The sequence below is a fragment of the Capricornis sumatraensis genome, chromosome 20 (genome assembly GCF_032405125.1).
Source record: "Capricornis sumatraensis isolate serow.1 chromosome 20, serow.2, whole genome shotgun sequence".
In the NCBI taxonomy this organism is placed as follows: Eukaryota; Metazoa; Chordata; class Mammalia; order Artiodactyla; family Bovidae; genus Capricornis; species Capricornis sumatraensis.
In genome coordinates this window covers 23,771,466-23,790,637 of record NC_091088.1, presented here as the reverse complement: position 1 = coordinate 23,790,637, position 19,172 = coordinate 23,771,466, and the positions used below count along the sequence as shown (strand labels likewise).

The 19,172-nt window shown below is 45.2% G+C and overlaps 1 protein-coding gene across 1 annotated transcript in view; it reads left to right on the top strand.

Moving 5' to 3' along the window:
- The window catches only part of ZNF423 (zinc finger protein 423), a 145,413-nt gene extending 143,358 nt beyond the window's left edge, over positions 1–2,055 (top strand). Inside the window, exon 5 of the mRNA XM_068992289.1 lies at positions 1,639–2,055. Coding sequence (XP_068848390.1) covers positions 1,639–1,668 — 30 coding nt within the window. The 3' untranslated portion in view covers positions 1,669–2,055. The remainder of the gene's footprint in view (positions 1–1,638) is intronic.
- The last annotated feature ends 17,117 nt before the right edge of the window (positions 2,056–19,172 follow it).

Here is a 19,172-nt window from a genome sequence, read left to right as displayed (position 1 = left end):
CCACAGACTGGGTGCCCATGGGGATGTAAGGTGCTGTGGGAACCCTGCCGTCTCGCTGAAGCCCCTGGCTCTCTTGGATTCCATTTGCCACCCCCTCCTGCTTCCTGGCTGGGTGTATTTTAGCCTGTCTGAGCTTCAGTATCCATTTTACCATGTCCTACCTTGTAAGCCTGCGGTGGGGACTGAAAGAAGTGTGCCTGCAACCACACAGAGCACCCGTGCTGGTCAGACTCCGGCCATGTGGCCTGTGCCCCGGAGCACAGGGAAGGAGGCAGCAGGGCTTGGTAGCTCCGAGCTGCTGGAGTCAGCAAGCATCTGCCGTGTGTGGTTGGGGCTCTACCTCTCCCGGGCCGTGCGCTTGCCGGAGGAGTTGGCGACATCACCAAGGAGACAGCAGCCGTGCCCGCCGTGGGCAGCGGCTGCCGCAGGGGCCCTAGGCTGGGGAGCGGGGGTGGCCCCAGGCCTCCGCACGGAGCTGCGTGCATCCTGTGGTCGCCCTCGCAGTCCAGTCCTGGAGCCCAGGAGAGAGATGCAGAGCCGCGCCTGACCCCTGGTGGTCATCGGCAGAACTGCAGAAGCAGCCCCCCAACCCTGGAGGAGTCGCTGCGCTGGAGGGGTGCCCAGGTCTGCAGAGGCAGTCCATCCTTGGGGAGCTGCTTCTGTACGGGGGGTCCTATGCTGTTCCCCACCGCGGGGCTGCTCTGGCCTGGGTGGATTCCGCTTCCTTTCTCCAGGTGTCATGAGATTGAGTACCACCTGAGGCTTTGATGACATTGGTCAGGATTTGAAATACAGACCACTGGAAAAGAAATAAAAAGATAGGCTCTTAAGAAGCCAAACGCCAACCCTAGCCCCAGGCCACTGGCTTCTGGGAAACACCTACACTGCCTTTCTGCTCTGGCTGGCATGAGGGAAGAGCTGACTTGGGCTATGGAGAGATGGAAGAGTTTAGCCAGACGGTTCCACTCAGGCTCTCTATTCCCAGGCGGATTCGGACTAACTGCACACAAGGTCCTTCTGGCCAGAGCACTGTCATATGACGGCACAGGCAGGCTCCCTACCCCGGCCCCTCCCGGGGGGTGACCTGGCCCCTGCCTCAGCCATAGGCACTGCGGCCGCCCACTGTCTGATCACATCGGCGCCGCTCTGGCGTTTCTTGGCTGGAGAGCTGCATGGCACACAAGCCGTATCCCTCCACCAGGCTCCGAATATTTCCCCGGAAGGACCGTGGAGGGGATCTGGGGGAAGCCTGCAGGGGATCGGATATAATTTCCTCCTGATCATTAGAGCAAAAGGGAGATGGAGAGGTGAACAGGGATGTTTTCAATTCTCGCTGCCTGCGCAGCCTTTCCCCTCTCCCTCCGGATAGCCAGTCCCCTTGGTAAGACCTGAATGGTCTAAAAACAAAAATTCTCAGGGAGCCCAGGTTGGCAGCAACAGGAACCCATCCCCAAGCCCCGAATCAACTTGGCGTCTTGGCAGCTGCGTCGCCAGAGCACTTTTTCGTTCTTGCATTTTGTTTTGTCATAATCGAGATGCTTTTCTGTGGCTCTCGGCTTAAATGCACCGAGTGGGAGGGGATGGGCATGCTCTCCATTCTTCTGCCTTCATGCGTGTCTCCTTTCTTCGCCTTTGCAGAACCACACGATGAGCCAGCATGCACAGTGAGGGACCGCTCGACAGGACTCCTCTCCGCAGAAGGCTTGCCGGAGACGCCGTGGGGAGGGCCATTTGAACATTACATCCAATCAAAGTGTCATTTGCAACCCAGATGTAAAACTCTAATGATTTGGCCATGAGGCGCTGCTATTATAAGCAGCTGGAAATGAATATTAATGGCAGAGATTAAAAGTATTCCATGCTCAGTATTTTTTATTGTCCTGCTACAGCTAGTGTGCTTTTAGAGTTTCCGCTGCAGACTACATTTCTAGAGTTAGAGAAACCCGCTTTTGGAAGCGATTGTCCTTTGTTCCTTCATGTATTATATTGATAGTTTTTTTTAAAAAAGGATTAGTGTGATTTTTTTTTCTTTGCTTCTTATTTTTCTTTCTTGTTTTTCTTTCCCCCCCTTCGGTTAACTACTTTTTAATTGCAATTCTAGGTAATTGTGCATCGTGATGTGATTGCTTGGCTATTGTCTGAATATTTCCTTTTAATTTTTTAATTAAAGACTAATGCTTTGATTGGATTTGCCAGTTCACCGGACAGTGATTAAAACTATGTAATGAATATAATCGGTTTCAGTGCAACTGGATGGTCTGCTTTTAAATGTGACTTAATCTGACTGCAGTAACTAGTACAGTTCAATAAAGGGAATCCATGCGATTAGCATCCGCCTGCCTGGTTCTCTCCTCCCCAGCCCAGGGCTGCGTGGGGGCTGTCGTCACCTACAGGGTATGTCCCTGTGTGAGTTCCTGTGGATCAGACATGCTCGCGGGGTGTGCTTGGACTCAGTCACTCAGGCATGTCCAAATCTTTGCAACCCCATGAGCTGTAGCCCATCATGGCTCCACTGCCCATGGGATTTCCCAGGCAAGAATACTGGAGTGAGTTGCCATTTCCTTCTCCAGGGGATCTTCCCGACCTAGAGATAGAACCCAACCTGCACACATTTAGACCCAGCTCCTCTTGAGAAGGAAGAAGCATAGCAACCTAATGCACACAGACCAGATGAGCTAGTAGGGAGCACTGAAGTCAGAGCAGGAAACACCTGTGAATACCCTGGTCATCTCATTTATGGGTGGAGAAACTGAGGCCCAAGGATAAGTGAGTGGCTAAGCTGAGTGTATTAGTAGGGTGGCTCATGTTCATCGCTACCCCTTGGGTCTGGCTTTCCTCAATGCTGGATGCATCTGGTTACATGATTAATCCTTACCTAGCCAGGACTCCAGGCAAGCTCCAGGTAGGAGCAGCAGTTTTCCAATCACAGAGATATGTGGGATGTGGAAGGTGCTACCAGTGGCTGCAGCCAGAACTCTACTGGGGCAAGTGAAGTGCCTAGGATACAAAAATCTCAGGGAGGCCTGCTCTCAGGGGCCTGGACAATGGGTGTCTCCTGACACTTTGCACCCTTAGGTGCCTTGCTTGCCTCACTTCCTCTTGGTCTTGCTGGCACCCTAGGGCTCGCAGCAGCCTTAGCTTCCCACAAGCCTGTCCTCCCATGCCTCCATCATGCTGGTGCTCAGCCAACTTGTCAATCAGAGCCAGGGCTTCGGAACCTGCATGGGGAAGCCCTTCCTTGTTAACTTTTCACAAGGGGCGGGAAAACTGTTATTACCCTCTGCAGAGCGGAAATGAAACAGGCAGACAGATTGCACCTAATTATAATGGAATACTAAGTCGTGGCATGGAATTTGGAGCCACTATACCCAGCATCTTCTGACTCCCATATTGAGGGGCTTCTGTAAGAGTTCCGCTTGCTGTCACACATGTAACATCTGACATGGGTGGAGCTGTTAGTTTTTCTAGAGGTATTGTACGCCTGAGAATCTCAGATTGATCAGGCTTCTGCCAGTATTGGACAGAATCAAGCAGCTGCTTTTTTATTTCAGGGCTTCTACTTCCTGGAAGCCAAACATGGTGAACTCTAGCTTTTAGTCATCTGGAAACTTGATCATTTTAGGGGGAGACCTCAGGGTAGGCATCGGTATTCCCCAAAGTGTGGCTGGCCACAGCCTGGGTCTGGGGTAGGCTCCCCGGAGTCCCTAGCCAAACCTGCCTTTTGGACAATGATGCTACTGTAGGCAGGATCAGCGTGTCCTCGGGGCTTGCCAGATCACTGTCTCTGGGCCCTCCCAAGTCTGGATTTATCCCGAACCCCATGGAACCCAGGTGAGTCTTCAGTAAGTACCAATGGAAGATTTGATTTGACGGTTGGTGGCGTAGGGCTAAATTAGTCACTGCCCCCATTAAAACTACAGCGGGGGGTTTAAGAGCTTTTCACGCCGTGTGGGAATCAGCAGCGAAGCCAGAGGATGCCTTGGGTAAGGAGAGAGGCAGCCTAGGGGACCGCGAGGTAATGAGGTTTATGGCGATGACAAGGCAGCCAGGGAACCCCACCGACTCCCCCCTCACCCTGGCCCCATTGTTCTCGGGTTGGCTCTGCCCCCGCTGCTTTGGCTGAGAGAACCCCTCGTGACTTTGTGCGGGGTGGGGGCTGGTAGGGGGAATGGGGCAGCCCTTGCTGGGACTGGTATTTGTCACCATCGGGCAGTGTGGGGTGGGGGTAGTGCAGGGCTCTAAACATTTGCTTTGGCCCCACCCTCCCCTACTTTCTTTTAGTCAAATGATTTAAAGCTAGGATGAGCCACCTTACGTCTCAGCTCTGCGGGATCTGGGAGAGTCATTGGGAGGCTCATAGGAAAGTGTGCTACAGGAAAGAAGGGCTGAGCACAGAGAATGACCTGGAAGTGGCATGGTTACTGTTAGGAGGACAATGAAGCCGTACATAAGGTGCTAGGGATAAAGGGATGATGAGTGATGTGATGCTTGCCCTCGAGAAGCTCACACTGGAGGGACCCCTTCAGCAGAGGCAGCCGCGAGCAGTTTGGGTGCTGGAGTAGGGCATGACAGTGGAGAACAGGTGAGGTGACTGGAGTTCTGACTTCACTGGTGCTGGCTTTGCATGTGCAGATCATCAGTCTAGTGGCGCTATGAGCTGGAGAAATTTAGCTCAGGCTGAGAAATGGACCAGGACCCCGGGACACCGATCCCTGCTATTGGGTACCTGCCTAGAGCTTCTGGAAGCAGGTGGATAAGGGCTTTGGTCTCAGTGGAGAAGCCACCATAGGGAGAATCTTCTCATGTTGCCCCAGTCATAGAGTGTTCCTTCTAAACTCACAGTATGTTTAATATTGAACTTTCTGCTTTTTTATTCCCTTCTAAAACGTACATTCTTAGGAGTGGGATCTGCAGTTACAAGTGTTCAGTAAATGGACCAAGACTTTTTTCATTCATTCATCCAGCGGACACTTATGGATCTGCTCTTATGCGCCAGGTGCTAGGGATAAAGGGATGGATGGGGTGAGTTGATGCTTGCCCTCGAGGAGCTCACGGTCACATGACAGTCATTTAATAAACAAGCATGCCAGTAAACACCCAGCAGTGCACGCTCACAAGCACTGTGATGGGACAGGGCTGGACTGTGAGATACGTGGGGGACCCATGTTAGAGGCAGGCCTAGCTGAGGAAGTGACTTGTGTTCCGGCCTGAACAATGAAAGGAACTCAGCTGTCCACGAGCACTGGGAAAAGAGTGCAGTGAATGTAAAAACCCCAAGCTGGAAATGGCTGGAAGTATCCTTAGGGATCTCTGGTCATACCAGGTTTCAATTTTAGATGGATTAAAACAAGCCCACAGAAATTCAGAGTATTTTCCAAGGTCACACAATTCAGCATAGAACCACAACTATAATTTGGGTGTCTTGCCTTCTAGCCTTGGGTGTCTGACTCCCCTCTGCAGCCATTTCTATTTGTTGAAGGGAAATTTGATTGAATAATAATTATTATTATGAATAAAATGACATACTATGTAGGAAAGACTGCTGGCTCTCCTTCTTTTGCTTAATAAATTAACTCTGATTTTTATCTGAGCACATGTTACCTCGGAGAGGAGAAGAGTCAAATAATATACCCTATCTGTCCTAGAAGATGAACATGGCCATATTACTATTGGTGATTATATTGGGCTACAAATGGGGTAAAAATATGGTGGTATATGTAAATTCTAGGAATTGTCCTTAAAGAGAAGAAATGAGCTCAACCTCCTACCTTTCTTGATGGCTGGAATGTTGATGCAATAGCTGGAGCTCCAGAAGCCATTTTGAACCATGAGGTAAACTAGACATGGAAGCCTCACATGGATTGAGCAACAATATAGAAAGAGCCTGGATCTCTAACACTGTCAAATGCATACTAACTCAGTCTTGCTTCCCAAAAGATTTCTTGACCTTGAGAGAGAAATAAACGTCTCTCTTATTCAAGCCATTATTATCTGGGTTCTTCATTATAGTTGAATCAATTTGTAAATACAACAAATTGAATATATACATAAATGGCTTCCAAGTAGCAGCAAATTTAGAAGTTTCAAGGAAAGGATATGGGATAGTTAACAATACCTGAAGTCTAAGAAATCTACCTCAGTGACCCACTATCATCAATATCTATTTGGGTCTTAAGTTCGTGGGACTGGGCTGATCTGGGCTGGGCTGTGTTAGCTTGGCTGATCTGGTTTGGGTGTCTGACTCCTGATTAATGTGGGATGGCCTTGCTGGGATGACTGAGATACCTCAGCGCTGCTCTTCATGTTTCATCCTCTGGCAGGGTAGCCTGAGCATGTTCTTCTCATGGCATTGGCCAAAGAGCAGAGCAGAGCAAGCCCACTTGTGCAAGAACTTCAAACCTCTGCTTATGCATGGTGTTTGCTCACATGGCCAAACTAGACTCAGGAGCAAGGAAACAGACTCCACCTACTGATGGGAAGAGCTGCAAGATCCCAGCAGCTGGGATTCAGGGAGGGATGGAGAATCAAGGTCATTAATACAACTGGTCTACCGCAAAACTGAAAGGCCTCCCTCTCTCCTCCCAAGGCAAAACCTGTTGGTGGTTATTAGGTACCATCCATGACCACAGCTTAGGAAATGAACAAACTGAGGTGGTCTACCTTAGCTTTGCGTTTGGAGGAGAGAGAGGCACCCTCAAAGAACTGGCCACCCAATTGCTTGTTAGTTATCAAAGCAATTTCACAAGGTCACTATTTTTACAATTTACAGTTGATTTCGGTTCACTCAGGCTTGACAGGAGTATGAGCAAAGATATATGGCATCCTCCATTTCCCAGAAGAGATAAAAATTCCCAGCACTTAACAAAAGCCAAACATTTACAACTCTGTCTTGCTAGACACCAAGTAGGGTATACTTTGCCATGTACACCCCTGGCTGTGTCCTTCCATGCCTTCACTCATGCTGCTCCTCTTCCTAGAATGCCCTTCCCTTCTTTTTTACCTGGTTTACTTTTAAACTCAGTTCAAGTGTCTAATATTCAGGGTTGAGACTCAGTGAGGCGAGTAAAACACTTCCCTTGGATACAAAATTTAAGGGAACCAGAAAGCTTAGTAATGAAGATAAACAATATTAAACACAATATTCTAAAAAAATAAAATTGAAAAGCTATAGCCAACAGGACTGGGATTAAGGTGGGGCAAGTGAGGCAAAATTGTGCAAATGTACCACTGGATCCTGTCATTATTAAAATTTTTGCTGTTTTGTTTACTGTGGACTTTTTGCATTTATTTTGATTTTTAAAAAACATTGAAAGTATTATTCTGAGTTTTTTGCCATTCACTTAAATTTTGTGCCCAAGGCAAATGCTTTGCTCATTTCACCCTAGTCATGATCCTGTTTGTCTTCCAGGCAACCTACTCTGACCCCCCCACAGGAAAAATGTTCTGATAATAACGACTCAGATAATAGATGGTGTATAAGTCTATTTCCAGACATCTATACACTTTTATAGCTGTCTGTCTCTGGGACTGTGTAGCAGTCAGGATAGGTTAGGTTATGGCACAATAACAAAAAGTTTCCAAATTGTAGTGGTTTAACACAATAATGATTTATTTCTCACACAGATGACCAGTCATCCTTCATCGTAGTCACTTGGAAAGCCTCAGTCACTTGGAAGGCTCAGAAAACAGACTACCATAAATGTGTTCAGTGACCAAGCCAAAGAGAGATAGAGAACTTGGGAGGGTCTCACACTGGCAATTAAAAGCTCTTGCCTGGGAGTCTCATACACACAGACACACACACAGAGCACTTTAACACACAATTCATTGGCCAACAATTCTCACATGGCCCCACCCCATCACCAGGAGCCAAGAAGTGCAATCCTGTCATGTAACTGGTAGACCTAAAAGCTGACAAATTTGGCTAATTGTACTAATGGCTACCACCACAGACTCTGCATTGCCCCTCCACCCATCCCTACTATAATCTCTTCAAGAGCAAAGCCTCTTAGTAAATCTGGGTATATGCAGCACCCTTCATGGGATCTGGAACAGACAAATATTTACTGACTGTATGCAGAAATTAAACAGAAGGTAAATAAATGACAATTGAAAAGGTTCAGGGGAAGATAAACATGTATATGAAGACATCTTGTAGCCTAAAACCGTGGTGTATGCCAGACCTGGATTCAAACTGCACCGGCTGTGTGACCTCCGCAAGGCACTTGACTTCTCTGTGCATGGGTATTTTCACAGGTAGGTAACATGGGAAGAATAACAAGTAATGTTTATCTCACAAAGCTGTTGTGAAGTTGAAATGAGATAAAAACGACGATGATGTTAACATTATCTGGAATTATTCTAAGACCCGCACACAACAGTGTCACGTGGGTATTCTCATCTCCTTACATATGAAGAAACCGAGGCAGAGCAAGGCTACTTCACACTCCAGTTCTAACTCAGGCTCCAGAGCCCTTTTCTCAGCCCGCCAGAAGCACTTTTTTTAACAGAGTGACTCAGAAATGGTGGCTTCTGATGCTCGCATCACTGGAGCCAATTCCAGGTGTTGGTCGCCCAGTGTCTGCCTTTCCCTGGAGAGATCTCGTGGCCGGGTGGTGCCCAAGTCCTGGGTGGTCTCGGAGAGCCTGGGCGGTTCCGGAGAGCCTGGGCGGGGTGGGGCGGGGAGACCAGCCTTGGACTCGAGCGGTGGAGGCCGCGGCTCCACCCGCCGCCTCCCTCCCCTGAGCCCTGATTGGCCTGACTCGGCGCCAGCCCCGCCCACCCGGCTCCCGCCCTGGGCCGCGGGCTGAGCAGGGCTGAGCGCGAGCAGTGTGCTGTGTGAACTTATTTGTGGAGTTATTAATTACTGAAGGGCGCAAACCGTGCTTCTGTGCATAAAAATATGTTTGAGCAGTTTCTACTTAAACTTTAAAGAGAACGTTAATCAATTTTATTTTAACAAAATGACCTTAAGCAGGGAAAAAAAAAAATTGGTGTTATTTGCCCAAACAGGCAAATTAATTTCTCTCTCTTGAGAAATCTGATAAGTTTCCAGAAATAGCTTTGCATAATTTACACCTGCCCTGGCCGCTCCTAGTTTAACGCCAAGCCCAATCACGGGCCCTACCCAGCCCCAGGCCCAGAAAGAACTGAAAACAGAAAGGTCCTTTAAAGGCCCTGCCACTCACTGCCTGTCCTCTACTGTTCCTCGGCCCTCCCCGGCCATGACCTTGGGAAACGCTGAAAGGGAGGAACAAGGTAGCCTCTGAGAGGCCAGCCTAACCTGGGTCAAAGTCCCTGGGAGGAAGGATCCACTGTCCAGTAGTAGGGCCTGGGAATTCTCAGGAGGCTTAGAGAAGACCTCCATCCAGCGGATAACCATTCCCCACCCCATACCAGTTTTCCATCTCTCTTCTGAGCCTTGAAAGCTACAGGCACCAGCTTCATCCTCAATGCCTCTGGCCTCCCACCCTTGAAAGATTCCCAGGATGGCAGGCTCCAGAACTCTCAGAAGAGTCTGCACCACCTTCCAAATCCCTGCCTGCTGGATCTCAAGCCCCACACACCCAGAGGCCATACCCCAAAGACCCTGCTGTACTTCCCTTGGGGCGAGGGGTGGGAGAGGGGCACACACATCACCCTCTTGTACTGTGGGGCTTAGAGGCAGGGTCAGGGAGCTACTGGAGCTATCTTTGCGTCTATCAGGCTGCTGTGGGGAGGGAATAAGACTCTTAAGAGAACCTCCACTTCAAGAGGGTAGAGTTCTCAGTCATTAAAAAAGTAATAATAATGAAATAATGGCATTTGCAGCTACATGGATGGATCTAGAGATTATCATGCTAAGGGAAGTAAGTCAGAGAAGACAGATTCTGGATGATATCCCTTATATGTGGAATCTAAACTATGACAAATGAACTTATCTGTGAAGCACAAGGGGCTTCCCAGGTTGCTCTAGTGGTAAAGAACCCGCATTGACAGGAGGTGCAAGAGAGGCAGGTTCGATCCCTGGGTTGGGAAAATCTAGAGAAGGGAACGGCAACGCACCCCGGTATGCTTGCCTGGAGAATCCCATGGACAGAGGAGCCTGGCAGGCTACAGTCCATGGGGTCGGTCCCAAAGAGTTGGATGCAACTGATTTAGCATGCCTGAAATGGAAGTACTTTCATAGACATAGAAAACAGGTGTGTGGTTGCCAAAGGGGAGCTGGGGCAGAGGGAGGGTTGGATTGGGAGTTTGGGGCTAGCAGATACAACTGGCACATATACAGAGCACAGGGAACTGTATTCAGTATCCTGTGATAAACTATAATGGTAAAGGGGGGGAAAAAAAAAAAAGAGGCCATAGTTTCGTCTTTTTGTTTCTGCTGGAACCCCAGCACCTAGAACAGTGCCAGAACAAAGTAGTTGCTCCATAAATATTGAGCATTGAATAAATGAGCAGATGTTGAGTAAATGAATAGATAGAAGGTGCTAGTTATTCCACTATTCCTACTAGTATAATTGTTGCAAGTTTTTAAGTTTTTCCAAATATAAAGTTAGCTCATAATACAGAAAATTGTTTTTCAAACTGCATTTACCTGTTAGCTACCCTCACCACCCCTGGAGATTCTGATAGGATGAGTTGAATGAAGAGTTCCCTTCCTCCTCTCCCTGTGAAATCACTATTTGCATCTAGTAAATGTTCAATTCGTTTTTGTTGAACGAGTGCATGAGAACCCACAGCAGGAGCCACAGACTCAGGGCAGGCAGTCCAGGTGAATGAGGGAAGTGGGCTGGGCGTAGCGGGGCTGGATGGATTGGCGGGCCGTCCATGCCCATCTCAAGGAGGTCCAGCTCCTTGCTGCCCTGTGAGAATACAGACCCTGCTTATCAGACCTTCCAATCTTTCAAGAGGGGGAACTCCAGATTTTATTGTGAAAAGTCCCAATATTTCAGTGCTGGTAATTACTTCAGAGTTTAATTTAAAAAAAAGCAACCCCAAACAAAAAATACAAGTGTGCCAGGGCAGACAATTTTGAGGACTAGGTTTGGTGATTGGGCTACCAGTTGGAGGCCTCTTGAGACCATGTGAGAGAACACCATAGGCCCTGGAACTTCCAGCACCAAATGGAAGGGAATGGGTCACTGCCCCAGGAGCCTGTGAAAGCCTGTGGAGGCTGAAGGAAGCTAGCCGCCCTCACCCGGAGTGGTGGGCTGAAGGCAAAAGTGGGAGCATATCTCCGCCTCTCTTATTGGATGGATTTGTCTGTTTTCCTTTCTAGCAGTAGAGCTGGATCCTCAGGCTTTCCGTGCCTCAGTTTCCTCATCTATAAAATGGGGATAAATAATTGGGAATCTGTTTGAGTGGTGAGAATTTGAGATAACATAGTAGACTTTAGCACAGTTCCTGCTGACACGTGTAAGGTACTCATAGACCAGGTGGTCACCCAGCGCCTGCAGATAGCCTGGGGCTCCAGAGTCACCTGTAAGTCTCTTCTGGAGGGAGAGAACCTACATGGAAGCCAGTTTCTGTCCCTGAACGTTTTAGGGATGATCCTGCTACTGATGTGAAACAGACAAGCCCAGAAACAGAGGGGATTTCACAGCTCTGGGAGGCCAAGCCCTATGACACAAGGCAGACAGGGACTGGGGCCTGGCCGTGTGCATCCTGCGCTGAGCACCAAGCAGCAGGCTGGGAGTCCACACTCACTGCTCTCTGTTGCCAGTGCCCTGCGTGACTTTGGGCAAGTCCTTTCCCTACCCTGGGCCTCGGTTTCCTCATCTGTGAAATGGAAGTGTTGAAGCAGAAGCCCTCCAAGCTAATCTTGGCTTTAGCTTCCTATGTTTATGAGGATTTCTTGGGAGGGCTGGGGACCTGGGACCGGGCACAAGGATGGCTTCTGAGTAGGGACAAGGATTCCTGTACCCGGGAGGGCAGAAGGTCTGAGGATAGGCCACATTTGGCAGCACTCTGGTGGCATGTCAAATGCACGGCGGACAGTTGTATTAGCTGATGGTTCTTAGAGTCCCGTAGAAAGCAGTGGAGAAAATCAACCCTGAGAATATTAGGAGGAAAATATCCTAGCTCTTCTGATTTTTGAACAGGGTAGAGTTCTGATTTGCCCTTGGCATGAGAACTTCCTGCTCTGGCAGCCTGAGGGCTCCTGACTCTGTCCTGCACCCTGGTGCCTGTCCCCAGGCACTGAGGGTTTCTACTGCCTTCTGGCATCTCTGTAATAGCATTTATCCCTCCCCTGGGGCCGAGCCTTCCTATAGCTCCTTCAGGGCTTAGCTCCAGAACCACCGTCTGACCTCCCCTCAGGTACCTGCTGGGCTTGCCATGACAACACCCAGCACAATGCAAGGCATGAAGGTGCTGTTTTCTGAATTCCGAGTCCCTATTCTCCCAGACAGTTATCCTCATTATCTTCATTCTCATTTTACAGTAAATGAAACTAGGGCTCAGTTCTAACAGCTAGTGAGTGGTGAAGCCTAGACGTGAAACCTGGTGATCTGTCTGTAAGGCTGGACTCTAGCCAGGGAAGGCAGGTGGATATTCAACTTTAAAAGTTATTAAATAATAATAGGAAAATGTTTAAAGTATTCTGATGGATATAAGATAAAGTTAAACGTCATTTTAAAAAATCAACCATTCCTCCTACACACACTCCTTCCAGACTTATTTCTTCCAGAGATAGTCTATGCACATGAAAGCATACATTTGTATATACTGCTATCTTTTCTTTCATAAAAATATGTTATTGAACACATTGTTCTGTAACTCATTTTTCATTCCCTTATTAACATGCTGTTCCTTTCTCTCCTTGTTAGTACACAGAGATCTTATTCTTTTGCAGGTGAGGGGGGGTGGGGAGTGGGGAGTTTTTCAATTAAAAATTCAATTTTAAATTCAGTTAAAAATTCAGTATTTACAAGTTGTATGTAAGGCTATTCAAATGATCTATTTCATGTTGAGTGAGTTGAGGCAGTCTCTGTTTTTCAATGAGTTTGTTTATTTCATCTGATTTGTGAGGTTTCTGTGAGTAAAGTTGCTCATAGTGTTTCCTTATTGTGCTTTTGATGTCTGTAGGGTCTGTAGTAACATTCCTTATTCTATTCCGAGTGTGGGTACTTTGTGTCTTCTCTTTCTTTCTTTATAAGTCTTATTAGAGGTTCATTAATTTTACTGATTTTTCCCCAAAACCTTATGCTTTGTTTCACTTTTTTCTATTTTCCATTTCACTCACTTCTGTTCTTTATTTCCTTCTGCTTGCTTTGGATTTATTTTGCTCTCGTTTTTCTAGATTCTTGAGATGGAAACTTAGATTACTGGTTTTGAGACTAAATATATGTATTTAGTGGTATAAATTTCGTTCTTGGTACTGCTTTGGCTGTGTTCCCAAATATTTGATATGTATGTTGTATTTTCATTTTCATTCCATTCAATGTATTTTAAAAAATTTCTCTTGGGCCTTTCTCTTTGATCCATCAATTATTTAGAAGCATTGCTGAATTTTCAAGTGTTTGGTGATTTCTCTGTTATCTTTCTGTTATTAATTTCTAGTTTGATTCCACTGTGGTGGGAGAACACACTCTGTAATTTAAATTCTTTTAAATTTGTTGATTTCTTTTTATGGCCCATAATATAGTCTATCATGGCATAAATTCCATGGGATTTAAAAGAATGTGTATTCTGTTATTATTGGGTAGAGTGTTTTATAAATGTCTCAGATCCTGTTGGTTGATGGTATCGTTGAGTTCTTCTATATTTTTGCTGGTTTTCTGTCTAGTTGCTCTTTCAATTGTTCAGAGAAGCTTGCTGAAGAGTCCAGATGTAATGGTGGATGTGTCTATTTTTTCCGTTCAATTCAAATAGTTTTCGCTACACCTGTTTTGGAGCTCTAATGTTTGCATATACGTTTAGGACTGCTGTCTTCTGAGTGGATGAATCCTTATATCATTCTGCATTATCTTTTTTGTTTCTGGTAGTTTTCTTTGCTCTAAAGTCTACTTTATCTAAGAATAATATGGCCATTTGTGTTTTATTTTGATTAATGTTTGCGTTATATATTTTTCCATCCTTTACTTGCAACCTGTTTATATCATTGCATTTGAAGTGAGTTTCTTGTATTAAACAGGTAGCACATAGTCATATCATCTACTCTGCCAATCTGTGTCTCGTAATTGATACAGTAGGTCATTTACACTTAAGGTAATTATCTCACTGTTTTTCATTTCTCTGATTTCTTTTTACTGCTTTATTACCCTGAACACTTTCTTTTCAAATTTCATTCAGTTTGTATACGGTCTTTTTTGAGTGTATTTCCTTGCAGAACTTTTTAAAATAACATTAGATATTACATTATATATACATAGCTTATTAAACCTACTGATACTGTCATTTTACCAGTTTTGAGGTGCATAGAAATCTTACCTCCTCTTATGCGTTTACCCTCTCCTATTTATAATAGTATATTATTCTTTTACACACATTTACAAGCATACCAGACAACATTAAAATTTTTGCTTCAATCATTAGGTGTAATTTAGAAAAGTCAAGAGGAGAAGAAAAATCTATTTTGTTTATTCCTATTTTTGCTTATTGTCCCCTTCCTTCCTTCCTTCATGTTCCATGGTTCTTTCTTTTATAATTTATTTTTTTGTTTAGAAAACTTCCTGTAGCCATGCTTTTAGGGTAGATTGTCTGGCTACAAGTTCTCTTAGTTTTCCTTCATTTAAAAACATCATAATTTCCCTTTTGTTCCTGAGCAATATTTTCACTGGATGTGAGGTTATGGATTGACAGTTCTTTTCTTTCAGCATTTGAAAAATGTTGTGCCACTTCCTTCTTTATCATTTCTGATGAGAAATTCACTTTTATTCAAATTGTTTTCCCTCTCTAGGCAAGACGTTTCTGTCTGCTTTCAAGATTTTTCCATTCGCTTCAATTTTTAGAAATTTGACTATGACGTGTTTTGGTGTGGATTTCTTTGGGTTTATACTGTTTGAAGTTTGCTTATCTTCTTGAATCTGTAGATTTACATATTTTGCCAAATTTGGGATTTTTTTTTTCAGTCAGGTACTTTTCTTGACCCTACTGTCTTTTTCCTCTTTTCCCAGGATTCTAGTGACACTAATGTTTTGTTGTAGTCCCATATATCCCTCAGTTCAGTTCAGTTCAGTCACTCAGTCGTGTCCGACTCTTTGTGACCCCATGAATCGCAGCACGCCAGGCCTCCTTGTCCATCACCAACTCCCGGAGTTCACTCAGATTCACATCCATCAGGTCAGTGATGCCATCCAGCCATCTCATCCTCGGTCGTCCCCTTCTCCTCCTGCCCCCAATCCCTCCCAGCATCAGAGTCTTTTCCAATGAGTCAACTCTTCACATGAGGTGGCCAAAGTACTGGAGTTTCAGCTTTAGCATCATTCCTTCCAAAGAACACCCAGGGTTGATCTCCTTCAGGATGGACTGGTTGGATCTCCTTGCAGTCCAAGGGACTCTCAAGAGTCTTCTCCAACACCACAGTTCAAAAGCATCAATTCTTCAGCGCTCAGCTTTCTTCATAGTCCAACTCTCACATCCGTACATGACCACTGGAAAAACCATAGCCTTGACTAGATGGACCTTAGTCGGCAAAGTAATGTCTCTGCTTTTGAATATACTATCTAGGTTGCTCATAACTTTTCTTCCAAGGAGTAAGCGTCTTTTAATTTCATGGCTGCAGTCACCATCTGCAGTGATTTTGGAGCCCCCCCCCCAAAAAAAAGTCTGACACTGTTTCCACTGTTTCCCCATCAGTTTCCCATGGAGTGATGGGACCGGATGCCATGATCTTCATTTTATGAATGTTGAGCTTTAAGCCAACTTTTTTGCTCTCTTTCACTTTCATCAAGAGGCTTTTTAGTTCCTCTTCACATTCTGCCATAAGGGTGGTGTCATCTGCATATCTGAGGTTATTGATATTTCTCCCAGCAATCTTGATTCCAGCTTGTGTTTCTTCCAGTCCAGCGTTTCTCATGATATACTCTACATAGAAGCTAAATAAGCAGGGTGACAGTATACAGCCTTGATGTACTCCTTTTCCTATTTGGAATCAGTCTGTTGTTCCATGTCCAGTTCTAACTGTTCCTTCCTGACCTGCATACAGATTTCTCAAGAGGCAGGTCAGGTGGTCTGGTATTACCACCTCTTTCAGAATTTTCCACAGTTTATTGTGATCCACACAGTCAAAGGCTTTGGCATAGTCAATAAAGCAGAAATAGATGTTTTTCTGGAACTCTCTTGCTGTTTCCATGATCCAGCAGATGTTGGCAATTTGACCTTTGGTTCCTCTGCCTTTTCTAAAACAAGCTTGAACATCAGGGAGTTCACAGTTCACGTATTGCTGAAGCCTGGCTTGGAGAATTTTGAGTATTACTTTACTAGCATGTGAGATGAGTGCAATTGTGTGGTAGTTTGAGCATTCTCTGGCATTGCCTTTCTTTGGAATTGGAATGAAAGCTGATCTTTTCCAGTCCTGTGGCCACTGCTGAGTTTTCCAAATGTGCTGGCATATTGAGTGCAGCACTTTCACAGCATCATCTTTCAGGTTTTGAAACAGCTCAACTGGAATTCCATCACCTCCACAAGCTTTGTTCGTAGTGATGCTTTCTAAGGCCCACTTGACTTCACTTTCCAAGATGTCTGGCTCTAGATTAGTGATCACATCATCATGATTATCTGGGTTGTGAAGATCTTTTTTGTACAGTTCTTCCGTTTATTCTTGCCACCTCTTCTTAATATCTTCTGCTTCTGTTAGGTCCAGACAATTTCTGTCCTTTATCAAGCCCATCTTTGCATGAAATGTTCCCTTGGTATCTCTAATTTTCTTGAAGAGATCTCTAGTCTTTCCCATTCTGTTGTTTTCCTTTATTTCTTTGCATTTATCACTGAAGAAGGCTTTCTTATCTCTTCTTGCAATTCTTTGGAACTCTGCATTCAGATGCTTATATCTTTCCTTTTCTCCTTTGCTTTTCACCTCTTCTTCTTTTCACAACTATTTGTAAGGCCTCCCCAGACAGCCATTTTGCTTTTTTTGCATTTCGTTTCCATGGGGATGGTCTTGATCCCTGTCTCCTGTACAATGTCACAAACCTCATTCCATAGTTCATCAGGCATTCTATCTATCAGATCTAGGCCCTTAAATCTATTTCTCACTTCCACTGTATAATCATAAGGGATTTGATTTAGGTCATACCTGAATGGTCTAGCAGTTTTCCCTACTTTCTTCAATTTAAGTCTGAATTTGATAATAAGGAGTTCATGATCTGAGCCACAGTCAGCTCCTGGTCTTGTTTTTGTTGACTGTATAGAGCTTCTCCATCTTTGGCTACAAAGAATATAATCAATCTGATTTTGGTGTTGACCATCTGGTGATGTCCATGTGTAGAGTCTTCTCTTGTGTTGTTGGAAAAGGGTGTTTGCTATGACCAGTGCATTATCTTGGCAAAACTCTAGTAGTCTTTGCCCTGCTTCATTCCGCATTCCAAGGCCAAATTTACCTGTTACTCCAGGTGTTTCTTGACCTCCTACTTTAGCATTCCAGTCCCCTATAATGAAAAGGACATCTTTTTTGGGTGTTAGTTCTAAAAGGTCTTGTAGGTCTTCATAAAACGGTTCAACTTGGGCTTCTTCAGCGTTACCGGTTGGGGCATAGACTTGGATAACTGTGATGCTGAATGGTTTGCCTTGGAGATGAACAGAGATCATTCTGTTGTTTTTGAGATTGCATCCAAGTACTGCATTTCAGACTCTTTTTTTGACCATGATGTCTACTCCATTTCTTCTGAGGGATCCCTGCCCGCAGTAGTAGATATAATGGTCATCTGAGTTAAATTCACCCATTCCAGTCCATTTTAGTTCACTGATTTCTAGAATGTCGACGTTCACCCTTGCCGTCTCTTGTTTGACCACTTCCAATTTGCCTTGATTCATGGACCTGACATTCCAGGTTCCTATGCAATATTGCTCTTTACAGCATCGGATCTTGCTTCTATAAGGCTTTGTTAATTTTTTCCAGTTTATTTTTTGTTTGTTAAGATTGAATAATTTCTATTACTCTGTCTTCCAGTTCACTGGTTCTTTTTCCGGCCCCTTCCTTTCTGCTTATGAGCCCATTGGGTGTTTTATTTCACTTACTGTGTTTTTCAGTTCTAAAATTTCCAATTGTTTCTTCTTTGTATCTTTTACTTCTTTACTAAGACTTTCCTTTTTTACTAATTTCAGGCAAGTTTGCAACTACTCATTTAAGCATTTTTATGATGGCTGCTTTAAAATCCTTGTCAGATAATGCTAACACATCTGTCATCTCAATTTTCTATCTATTGGTTGTCATTTTTCATTCTGTTTGTTATCCTCCTAGTTCCCAGTAAAACGACGTATGCTTTATTGAGATTCTCACATTTTTGCATGTTACGTAATGAGACTCTGGATGTCACTCAAACTGCCTCCTCTAGCTCTTTCCCTCTGCATTGGTAGCTGGTGGTGCGAGTGTCTTCTTAATATTAGGTAAGAGTGGGATTTCAGTTACCCACCAAGTCTCCATTGGTACCTAAGGAGGGTTACCTAAGTCTCCATTGATACCCAAGGTTCTTTATTACAGCTGGGTGGAGGTGGAGCTCTGACTCCTCATCACGTTTCCAGTGACACCTCTCTGAATGAGGAGTGTTAGGAGTGCCTTGTTGCTGCCTCCATTGTGGTCTCCATTGATCCCGTAGAAGGGTGGGTGGCCTCATTACTACTGGACAGAGGAACAGGCTCTGCCTCTCACTAGGCCTCCTCTGATACCTCCCCAGTGGACAGGGAGGCTGTGAAGCGCCTCACTACTGCCACTGGGAAGTGGAAATCCCGGTTCCCAAGCACAGTGGAGTAGGAAAAGGGACTTGTTACTGAACTTCAAGGATAGAAACTCCGTCTTCCAACTTGACTTCTCTGATTCCCCATTATGCTGGTGAGCACTGGGGAATGTCGTTACAGGCTCATGACAGTGGAATGTTAGGGTCTCTGCACTGTGGGGGTGGAGCCACAGTTTTTTTCTGCGGTGTTCGGCTAGGGTAGAATTGTTATTTTCCAAAAGTTTTGTATGGTATGGACCTAACAGAAGCAGAAGATATTAAGAAGAGGTGACAAGAATACACAGAACTATACAAAAA